The sequence below is a fragment of the Filicampus tigris genome, chromosome 16 (genome assembly GCF_054856515.1).
Source record: "Filicampus tigris isolate MCC_2025a chromosome 16, RoL_Ftig_1.0, whole genome shotgun sequence".
Taxonomy (NCBI): Eukaryota; Metazoa; Chordata; class Actinopteri; order Syngnathiformes; family Syngnathidae; genus Filicampus; species Filicampus tigris.
The window spans coordinates 15,040,287-15,052,419 of NC_141232.1; the positions used below are offsets into that span (position 1 = coordinate 15,040,287).

Sequence of the window (12,133 nt, forward strand, 5' to 3'; positions counted from 1 at the left end):
AGCCAGCTGAAGCTCATTGCTAGCTAGCTAGCTAGTGTGACACAAGTAGCACGGGCGCGTAAGTGACGTAAGCGCCTTGCGTCACATTACCGTGCGTCTGTCCACCGAAGCGAAGCTTTTTAGGACAGTCTCCACAGTTCAAGTTACTGTAAAAACTCAGAAACCTGTGATTCTCATTTCCGCTATTCAATGTGTTTTAACGACGTGCAAAATACAGATTTTGAATCGCAAACGGCAATGCGAAGCTGCCTATTTCAAGCCTTGAATTAGTCATCACATTTGTTTTATAGGAAGCACATACACTTTGTGCGTTCTGTCGATAAGAATAAGCAATATTGGCAAAAAGAACAAAGAAAGAAAATGGGAACACCTGGCTTTTTCACCTATGGGGAGGCACCTTTATTGACTGGGGTACAGTAATGCTTGAACAGAAAATAGCCTTCCAAAAACCTTTCCCATAAAGCTGGAAGTAGGGCTGTTCGATTAAGCGATGTGGAACTGAAAACGAATTTTCTGGATCGAACGATGTTAAAAACGTTCAAATCGGCACGTTCGATTTTTTTATTTTTGGTGTATCTAAGCCACCGTAGTTTCCTCTGCATTTCCGCTTCCTCCCATGAGCGCGCATACCGGAAAAACTACAATACCATCCATGGCTACCGGCGATTCTGCTATTTGCTCAGGCAAGTGAACGTTTAGTTAATAAATCGGGCAAATATAGATCTGTAGTGTAGTGTGTGCCCCGCATGTACAATACAACGCGCGAGCAAGTAACTCAACATCTGAAAAGCGGCCCTTTTTTTCATTATGTTTAAGTAAGACCAAGGAGAAAGGTGAAAGGCTAGTCACTAGCTGGTTGGCAAAATGACTTGCTGACAGACTGTTTGGTTTACAGACTTGACTGTCTACCTTCTCTCATGTTGATGATTTCGTTTCAGATGGTATATGCACTTTCTTCTTTCATTATTGGTTTAATTAAGAACAGATCTGAAATCTATGGTGTAAATAAAATGCTGTTAATCCCAATGGATTGTTCTGTGTGTATTAAGTGAAATTAACTGGCATTTTGAGTTCAAAGAAAGAAAAATTTAGTTTAAATAAAAGACATTCAAAATACTTCATTTTTCATTATTTTATTTATTCTACAAAGAAATTGTGATCGTAAAATCGGGTTTGAGAGAAAATAATCGGGATTTTCTTGTTAGGCAAAATCAAACAGCCCTAGCTGGAAGCATAGACTTGTTCATAATATCTTGGTAAGATGAAGAATTATGATTTAGGGAAGCTTAGGGGTTCATGCCAACCACTGCCTTAAGTGTGTCCCAGATGGTTGGTCCACTGAGTGAAGGTCGGTCTGAGAAAAGAGTGGGGAAAAGATTCTGTATTTTCAACCGTCCTCTCTCACTCATATGAAACAGCCTTTTCTTTGTTACTCTCTCTCTCTCACCACTTCCTGTTTCATCTGGAACCAATTCCCCCCCCCTCACGCCTTGTCCCCAGGGGGAACACTCTCCTTGGTGCGCCACATTTAGAGGGGAATGGGCCGGCTCATATTGGACGACACAGTGACTTTGTAAAAACAGCTGGTGGTTAAAGACAGGCATTTTGCGTGCTGCTAACATTACTGGGTCTAGCTGAACTACACTTAACACCATGAGAGTATGTAGACACCAGTTCATATACAAACATGTCTATGTATTTATGTGGACTACCTCAATTCTGGCACACAGTTCAATACATGATTGGATATTGTTTAATGAATAAATATAAAAAATATAAAAAAAATATAATAAGCATTTAATCAGAGTTATTGAAAGCGCAATAACTTGTTTAAACTGTTGCCTGTCATTTGCAAAGTTTTTTTTAAATCATTTTCAGCAATTTGTCTGGGTCTTGTAGACTAAGCACAGAAGCCGAAATGCTGCCACACTGCTCTTAAGCGTGTATGTGTTTAACTACCAACAAAAAAATGGAGTAAAACCGCAATACCAATTAAATCTGAAACAAAATTATACCCGGCCATCAAATTACAGAGCTTCGGTTCTGCAGTGGACAGAGAAGAGTGGAAAGAAGAAAGGGAGGGACACAAAAAGGTGGGAGGAGGGTTAGAGCAACATCTGGAATCCATCAGTTGAGAATGGAGGGAGGCAGCAGGGTGGATGGAGGGATGGGGTGGATTGAGTGAACAAAACAAAAAAAAAAAAGAATAAGCGGATCAAAATAAGAAGAGAGGAACAGAGGAGAATGGTGAGGAATGCAGGGACACGGTCAAGAAAAAGAAGGAAGAACTATAAAGCAATGAGACTGGAGAAATGGAGACAATGAGTCATGGGAGAAGAATGCTGCGTTGCGTGATTTATATTTTCTTGAGGGGTTGGGGGAGGCTTTGTGGAATGGTGGCTGAATTTGAAACCTGGTGCTCAAAAATACAGTACGTACATGCTTTTGCCATATGCTACTGCTTGAGAACATTCTGGCAGTTATCTAATCAATCTATGCTTTTTTTTCCATGAAAATGGAGGGATAGAACCTAAAACTAGACTTTTACTCAATCAGCTTCAAAAATGTAGTTTGTGGAGGAGGGGCTTTGGAAGATTTACAATCAGAGCTGAAGGCCGTGCTAACATGGATCAACAACACACGCTCTGGGGGAAAAACTTAAGGGCATCACTCTTGTTTATTTTCTCTCTCACCAACATGTTATTTTAGGAGAAGGAAAGAAGTTAAGGAGTTACTGGAGCAAACAAATGGAAGGAAAATAAAAAGCAGCAATGGTGGCGGAAGGTAAAATGACATGAGGTCAACAGATGGTGAAGGGGGTGATGGGTAATGGTGACAGATGGAGGAGGGGTGCAGAGTAAATTAGAGGGGGAGTTACAGGCATCTTATGAAGCTGCTTTACAAAATCCACCCAAAAAAAGAACAAAAAGAATCAAATCCAGACAGCTTTAAAGTAAGAGAACAGGTCACTGGTAGGTAGGCCACATGGTAGAGAGTAAAGCAGCGACAAAAGTGGAGTCTTCGATGCATGGTGATGTATCGCTGGTCACGGACTGAAACCTCCAATGTCCAAATTAGGTGTGTGCTATTTTTGCAAATTATTGACCAGTCCTAAAGTGGAAGTCAGTCTTTCCCATAATATGTTCTATACACACCCACTGGTGATAATACAGTATTCTGATTAAAACTGCCTATGTGAAATATGAATAAAGCAAAAATCCACCCGTTTTTAGCCATCTTGTCGGTGGTCATTTTACATTTGTCAACTTCATTTCCCAGCTAAAAAAATAACCAGTTTATAATTATATTACAGTACTTATTAATAAAGATCATAAAGATTATTAGCTTTCTTGTTGCCTTGCTGTCCGGTACAGTTTTTACTCAAGTGGTATTGGTTTTCTTGAACGTGTGAGGAGCATACTCCAAATGCAAAGTACCTTGATAAAACATCTGCTGTTTTGTCACACTATACAGTATAACTAAAACTTGCACTGCATTGGTTTGGATCACATGGTTTAGCAAACCCTATTAGGAGTTCATATCCCACAAAAGCCAATGCATGTTCTCTTGTTTATAAAGAAAAATGCATCGAGCAGCAGTGCAGCGCAAGTGTACTTTGTATAATTTTACTTCGTAGGCTCACACCCAAGACAAGTCCGCCAATGTTATTCTGTCGTGACGTATGCGAGCATGTAGACCAAACACACTTGACATGTAAATGGAAATAAAAGTAGTGCTTTAAAAAGCGTTCACTTGGAGATTGGTTTTCTGGATCCAAAATGCTGTTCTCATGGAAAGAAAAACAGCTAAAAGTAAATTATTTTAGATTGCAGTTTCCAGTGTCGCTGGTCGTTACTGTAGAACTGTAACTATGAGTTGCTACACTTTTCCATGACATTTTGATTTTAAAAGCATCTGCTTAAATTACTTGTGCTGATATTTGCTCATAACACATTTCTGCAGTTATTTTCCCACTTGATCAAAAATAGACCAAAAGAAACAGCAAATTGAATGAGAAAAAAATACTTTCAAGTCCTATTTATGAAACTATAGCAGTCCATTCGCGATGGCCTCGTGTGAGAAAAACACTGAATTGACATTTTGCTGTGTGTGGGTGGAGATGGGATCACATATGACAGTTTGGGGGCAGCCGTGGGGAGGAGGCGTGGAGGGTGGGAGGGTTTGTGTGAGGTGGACTTACCATAAAGGGAGAGACTTAACATGTGAGTGTCATGTTAAGGGGGTGAAAATTGTACAACAAGTACAAATGAGAAGGGGACAATAGTTCCTTTTTTTTTTTTTTTTTAAATAGTAAATCAGGCTTGCCTGTTCATGACAACTGACAGAAAAACTCGACGAATAAAACAAGCATGCATGCATGGACACACACAAACGGTTGTTTTTAGCTTATCGCTGCCTGTTCAAAAGTCAAGTGTGACGCTGCCTGAGTTACAGCTCAAAGTTTAACAGTAATCTTTAAACAGCGGGAGAGATCAGGTAACAGAAGGCAGTGCTGGCAGCACACACATACAGAAAGCATGCGGGTATACCGCTTTAAGTAATTAGCAGGGGAAGATTTTATTCTCATTATATTGGGCTGTATGACTCATTAAGGGTCAATGAAAGAACAACAAAAAATAAACTAAGCCTTCCAGTGACACACCTGCAATGTAATTTTGTTTGTTATGCTACTAATAAACCATTGTTATTTTTAGATTTTCTTTATAAACTGCGGTACGAAGCACCCCGTGAGAACTAGGGCCGTGCAATTAGGGAAAAAATATGAATCACGATTATTTTTGATTGATAATGGAATCACCACTAATAAACACGATTATTCATTATATTTAAAATTTTGCATTTGCTTAATTTCCAAAACTCAACTTTAAATATAATTTGAAAGGACAACATAAAACTAAATGAGTAAGTTATATTAACTCCATTTAGTTATATTAACTCATTTATTACAGATTTGTGCCTTTGAGTAGTGTTATCATACCTGTGTTTCCACAACGCTTGTGTGTGAATATTGGTTATTTCAAGGACTATCACTCCTGAAGTTTATGCTACTTTCCCGTTAGGATTTGAAAAGGATCCTCCATTGACTTCGGCATTAGCGCGAGCAATGTTTTAAAAAGGAAGATGTTTTTAATTTAAATTTACAATGTGTGTAATTATTTTTGTTGTATGTTTAGTTATACAGTAAACTACAACTGGGTGTCAACTTAAAGCACACTCAGGGACGGCAGAATCACATACAGGCTTGCTACGCAAGCAACATGTTGCATTCAGGGTACTTTCACAACATAGGGAACTTGTAAACACACCGTGCCATCCTTGACATGAATTGTTCTTCTTCAATTACAACTCTTTAAAGAACGAGAGAAGCAAAAATCACGTTTACATTTTGATTAGTCTTCTAGCCCTAGTTCAAATGAGCATTAAATTCAACTGATAAGCAGTCAGTCAATAAAGCCCAGCTAGGCAGTCTCACCACCTTTGTTTATTCGCTGTTGGCCTCTCATGTCACCCTAGCAAGGGAGACGGAATACAAAAATACCAAAGTTAGCTTAGCGCTACCTAGCTGATGGTACAATGCAAGCAGATGGATCCAAAATCGGTCCAAAAGACAACCTTAGGTTCTGCTATTGGCCAGTATATGGTGAGGGATCTTGGAGATTAAATAAGTTATTTTAAACTAAAAAGGAAAACCTCTTCATAGGGCGACGCAGCTGCGTTACTGCGTCGGTGTACACTAGGATATGTTTTAAAAAAATGTCAACATGAGGTTTAGCAAAGCACTTTGGACAAAAGATGGTGCAGATAACGCGCTATATAAGTGCACTTTATTTACTATTATGATCAAACTGGATTTTTCTTTTTTTTTGGACCATGACATGTTTTCGACAAAAGTAAAATTTTAACCCATTTGAGTGGATGCGGTACTTGCTGCCTAAACGGTAAATGAACATCAATTTGGGGTGGGAGTCCAAGCTCTAGTAATAACATAATTAAACAGAATATATAGAATTAAATAGTTTGTGCATCATGATTAAGTTATTGTGGCGCCGTCGGGCATGCGTGACTTAGCTACCAGAGGACATATAAAACAGTCAAGCAGGCACAAACAAAGACAAGTTCAACAACTACTGTAAGTAATTTAAACAGTAACATTAGGCATTTTCCGTAGAAGATAAAGAATATATATCTCAGTATTGTTATAGTGTCTGTCTATGTTTTGATGTACCATTTGTGGTAAAATATCCATAGCTTTTTTTTTTTTTAAACAAAAACTCGGTTATCTTTACACAAAATATACGCATCTGAACACAAGATGTTTCAATTTATAAAATTACTATGGGGGATAATCACATTTTTTTGGTGTGGATACCAGCTAATTGGAGTGTATACTAGACGAGCACAAAGAAAAAAATGCTTTTTAATCGGCATCTGCCTTTTTTACAAATCTGAAGGCCGATAAAGCTGTTATCTCACTGAGCGGCAAACGTTTTTTAACAAAGTGAATTTGGGGTCTTTGCCAAGGGTTCGTTGAAGGTTGCAAAGATGTTCACAGATGGTTTTTACTTGTTGCAAACCGTTTTTTTTGTGGGGGGGGGGTTGTCGCAAAGACATGTTCAGACAGTTTTTCACTGTCTGTGAACATAGTTGCCACATTTTGTAACCTTTTATCAACCATGACGAAAAAAATATAATTCGCTACGTTCGCAAGCATTCCCCGCTCAATGAGATACCGCTTAAGAGTATTTAATTTAAAACAGGGTTTACTTCAGAGTACTTTTTATTTATGTATTTATTTAAATGTTCACCTTAACATTATAATATATCCTGCTGATACAGGCAACTCCCTGCACTTTTGTCAGAATGTAAAACAAAAATAAGTGAAAGTTTAACATTTCAATTATTTTGAAATTTTGGAAAACCATTAACTGTTGAAAACCTTTTGTTAGAATTTTAAATCAAAGGTGTTTATTTTTCATATGTTTAAAATTAAAGTAAAACCTTCAACATGTTGAAAATTTGAAAAGTGTTTTAAACATGTTAAATGGCATTTGAACAAAGTTACGTTTTTAAAATTTTGACGCCAATATTTTCACTTTTACAGCAAATGAATATCGGCTCCAAATATCGATGACCTGCACTCTTCACTACTAATAATCGGTATCGGTATTAGCCCTAAAAAAGACATATCAGTTCATCATATGTCTCTATCATTGGTCTATAGTGCGTATAATATATGAGTGTTATTATGGAGTATGTAAAATATAAGTAGCATAAGAAGATCTGTATATATGCATATCAAGCACACACTCTGGCTTTGCTGCGCCCGTTAGAGCGATCAGTCTACTTAATGCCCTCCCCTAAATGAGCTTTGATCTTGTTAGTATGACACAAAGCCTCTTTACTGCCAACGATAGGACAAATCAGCTCTCCAAAACAGAGACAGAGGCACAGAGTTAGAACTGTACTGCCAGTTGACTGTAGCTTTGCCTTGAGGGGAGGCGTCAATACTAACCACAAGAGATGACACAGAAAAGGGCTGTCCTGAAAGGCGCATAATCATAAAAAAATGAAATAAAACCGACAGGAGTGAATAAACAAGTGAGATTCTCCAATTTCAGCGAACGCACACACTATAAGAAGGTAAGGATAATCACAAAGTGTAACGGGACATGGAGGAGAGTGTGGGGGAGGGGTGGTAGGGGTGCCTGTGAACCAGGAGTCAATTAGCAATCTGGAAATATGCCTGGGGGAGACTACGTTGGGGGGTAATCAGAGGACAGCTAAAGGGGAGTAGGATATGTAAGGGGGCTATATGGAGGCGTTTGTATGAGTCAAAGTGGGGGGAGGAGAGCAAATCAACAAAAGAGAAGAAGCAGCCTGCAGCACTCTCATTTATTATTACAGTGTTGATTAGCAGCCAGGAAGGTCAGTGTTTCTTGTACCTCACACCCTCAGTGGGAACACTATAGTAATGACTAGCTGCATCTAGGAGCATCCTCTTCACTTATCCTGAGCACACACTCTGCTTCAGTGGTGACCTTTCCGCGGTCTGTATTGTGCTATGCTATTGTGTAGCAAATGCACTGATATCCAGCAGTAAGTCAGTATAATTGTAGGGCAGGCAGGCATAAAGACCCATGTGCGAATCAGGGATGGCAAGAATGCTGATACGCTCAATACGATAAGTTATACATTTTTGATGGCACAGCATCAAGTTTATTTGGTTTCGTGTGGAAAAAGTAAACGTTTTACTCTGAGATTTACTCCTACCCTGTCATTTATGACAATTAATGTTATTTGTTGCATTATTTTATAATATTCAGACTGAAAATTACGAGTGGCCCAATGCAACTTTTTCACTTCGGAGACAATACCGATATTGCAGCCGAAAGTCTAATACCGATAACGATCCGGTACGATATCAGCAGGAATGATACATGCTTTTATGTATTTTTTAGTATTAAATGTTAGAAGAGACTTAATCAAGCGATATTACTCAAACAAAGAACAATAGTCAGTAGGCATAAAAAAATATGACCCATTTATTCCAAACATTTGGGTTACATAAATCCAACCTCAAACATGAGCATGTACTCCACTTGATCATGTGGGCTCTTCATGCTCGATCCAGACACTGCTGGATAGAAGAGCAGAAGCAGAGTTTGGAATGGACTGCTACTTGCATATGAGTGCTAATATCTGAGATTTTGGATATAGACCGATATAATCCGATACTGCTTTTTGGGCTGATATTGGACCAACTGAAAAACGGCTGTGGTGCATTTTATCTTGATGTAATGCACTTTTAAACGCTTGTCGTCGTTATATTTTGAAAGAACATGTTTTGTTGAAAAAAACATCACTGGTCTTATTGTATTTCTCAATAGAACAAATAAATTTAAGTTGGTTAATTATTGATTCTAATATAAAGATTTACAATTTCAAACATCTGTACCTAATTCAATAGCATTGAAAGAATTTCAAGCCGCCATGTGGGCCCCTGCATTGTACTCTCAAGTAACTCGTAAGTACACTCTTTTTACTACACTACTTTTTAAACAAGTCTCTGCAATCCATCACTTCCCTTTAGTTCTTCATCATGATCACAGGTGGTGGAAAACATAACGGAGCTGATCTCCTTTCTTTGTGCAGTTCTTTATTTTCCAATAAATCTATCCTGACAACATCCATACAACTCTTCTTTTTCCTGCTAAATATCATCTCTCTTTGTCAACGACTATGGCCCTCCCAACCACTGCACACACACGCGCCCTCACACAACTGGTTGGAAATCAATACAAGTGATGGTCAGGGAAAGTCCACCCCATGCCATGCTGCTTGTTCCCATATCAACTTTAACGGCTTCTAACCTTCTGTTGCGAAGCATGCCCACCATAACTGCACGATACGGGACCTCTTTGTCATCCCAATTGATCTGCTGTACGAGTTGAATTCAAACATTTTACCAGTGCTGCACATTCAATTACCTGCAGATGACCTCAAATCTCATTCACCTACCCTGCAGCTGCTGCTGCTAATACAGTTTTGCTGCCCGAATATGCTAGTTGCAGCCAAAATGTGAGATTCTGTCATTGGAACCATGGACCAATCAAAGCAAATGGGAGTAGGAATGATAGTGCTGAATGTGTGAGTGAGATTCAGTGCATCATATACAGATTTATTTCATTTAAGAGGAGGTCATGATTAGGTACAGATGCACTGCAGTCTCAGCAGCTGGGTTATGAAAACAGGGGAAGACTAGCATAGAGGCCCCCCTGAGCTCCTCTCTCCTTTAGCTAAAAGCAAAAGGCTCTGTTCTTTGTCTTTCACAGTGGTGACCCCTCCCCCAATCCGCTGTCTGCCTCCCTTTTAACACCTAGCGACAATCAAGGGGAGGAGGTTGAAGGGTTTGGGGGGGGGGGGGCACGGCGCGATTACTAGCACATGTGCATCAGTTCTTGATGTGGTGACTCACTGTAAATTGCCAACAGCCTCTGTAATTGTGGCCTATGTGAATAAAATATTCCATTAAGCGTGCCTCGCAATGTGAGCCCCACAAGACACGTAGGGCGAATGGTTCTGATCACTGCCGTCTGTCACAGCAGCGGAGCCAGGATCATGTTACCTTTGTCTGGCTCGCTCATGCTCCACACTTGAAAAGCAAGGCAAAATGTACGGTTTTTGCATTGGTGCGCGGTTATGTTGTTCGGGAAAGAAAAGCGGGCCTGTGAAATCATGAGCAAACAAAAGAGTGTAGAGGTGACAAACGAATGTTTACCTGTCCAATGTCGCCAATAACACTCCCAGTGCCGTCTATCCTTGGTCTTTTGCACTCCGCCCCGGTCAGGTCAGTCAGGGTAGCGGCTGCAAGAGCGTCGGGCTCCGGGTCTCCCCGCTTCATCCCCCGGACCACCGCCGGACCTCCAGCAGCGCTTGTATGCGGCACCGCTGATGTATCGATGTCTCTTTCTCGGTCCATTATCCCCCGACTAACGGGTAGCATTATAGATGCAACGTCGGTCGACATTAACATTGGACGGCAGAGAGTCTTCGTTCAGAAAAAAAAAATGTTGGGCTGTGTTTTCCCCTTTCCTTCTCTTCTTGGCGTTGTCCTCAACGAAGGATTCGGATGAAAAAAAACGAAATTGACTCTAGTAACTCATCTATTCAGGCAATTATTTTGTGTCTTACTGGCGTAAGCTACTCAAGGCAGAACATAATGGCCGTGTCAGGATAATGGATAAAGCACAGCGAGTACGGCTTTTTCCATCAAGTCAAACGCCGCCAAATAAGTGACCTAATTTAGTGAAGACCACACGTCCGACTCTTGTCTGTCTGACAAGCTAATTAGCTAGCTAACCTTAGCTAGCTCACTAGCAATACATTCCGCTAGCTCTCTGAATAAACGTGGCTCGGATAGAGCACTCTCCCAACCAGTAGGAACAGAAACTAAATGTGGCAAATTATCCACAGCTAATGCGTGGACAACGTGTCTTAAAGTCTGCCGCGTCTAATGGTGTTTTTTCAGTAAACCTTTGTGTTGCTCCTACCAGGATTCCACTTGATACCGTCCGTCCCTTTTCACGCCGTGGGCTGCTGTGGAGTGTGGCTGTGGCTCCAGCACGATTTCCTCCGGTCTGAATCCCACTTGGCGTAACTCCTAGTAAGGAGGGAGTCTGCTTGGGCTGGTCCACGGTCAGATTGTCATCCATTATTGGCCATCATTTGGTTGGGATAACTGGTCTAGGATCTGTACTTCATCTCGACTTCAGCTCCTGGACTCCCCCCACCCTTCTTATTCCATCATTTTATTTTAGTGCCGGAACATCATTTGATTATTTATATTTTTTATATTATATTACTGCTCTTCCACTCGTTGCTTCTACCTCATCAAATTAACACTTAGAGTGGTGAAAGAGGGTTAATAAATAAAACAATAACAAATACGTCAAATACACTTCAATTAAGATGGAATCACATATATATATATATATGTATATACTTTTATGTAAATTGTCTGATTGATCTTAACGTTTGTACGTGAAGATTAAAAATGATGACGTTTGAATCTCGGCAGCGCATTCCTAGGGGGTCCTCGCTTTACGACGGAGTTCCGTTCAAGTGGCGGCGATGAAACCCAATTACGCACAGACAAGCTAAAGCAGTTTTAAAGTCATAATTACAGTACATATTTGCATGAAAAACGTCTTGTCCATAAACATAAAACAATCAAATTATAGTAGGCCTAAAAGTATGGCATGAGTCTGAGTGTGCCTATACATTCAGGCGACGGTTGTTCGTAACAGTGATCATTAATAAATAAATAAATAAGTCATAATGGCTGTGACAAAAAAATTACATCATTAAAAAAAAAAGCCAAGCGAGAACATTTTCACATCGTTCCAAGAGGCCCGCAAAATGAAGCCATACGATGCCCGCTGCACCATCATATTTGTAATGTTTGTGCGCCTCCTGGTGGATTTTAAGCTGCGGTTTTTTGAATGTCTGGGAGTCAAACTATATTATTTGACGTGGATCCTGAAATGCAGACATTTTGGAATACACACAGAAATTAAGGAAGGGGGGGGGTCATGAATTGTATGTCTTTTCT

General features: G+C 39.9%; 1 protein-coding gene across 5 annotated transcripts in view; it reads right to left on the reverse strand.

The window, feature by feature from the left end:
- LOC147134923 (RNA binding protein fox-1 homolog 2-like) overlaps window positions 1–11,247 on the reverse strand; it is a 50,849-nt gene extending 39,602 nt beyond the window's left edge. For 2 of the 5 annotated variants that reach the window (XM_086055005.1, XM_086055002.1), the window contains exon 1: window positions 10,301–11,242. In XM_086055005.1, the coding sequence (XP_085911131.1) occupies window positions 10,301–10,555 (255 nt within the window). In that variant the 5' untranslated portion in view covers window positions 10,556–11,242. Of the gene's footprint in view, window positions 1–10,300 lie in introns of all 5 variants that reach the window. The other 3 variants (XR_015090054.1, XM_086055003.1, XM_086055004.1) reach the window with 3 other exon arrangements.
- Window positions 11,248–12,133: the final 886 nt, after the last annotated feature.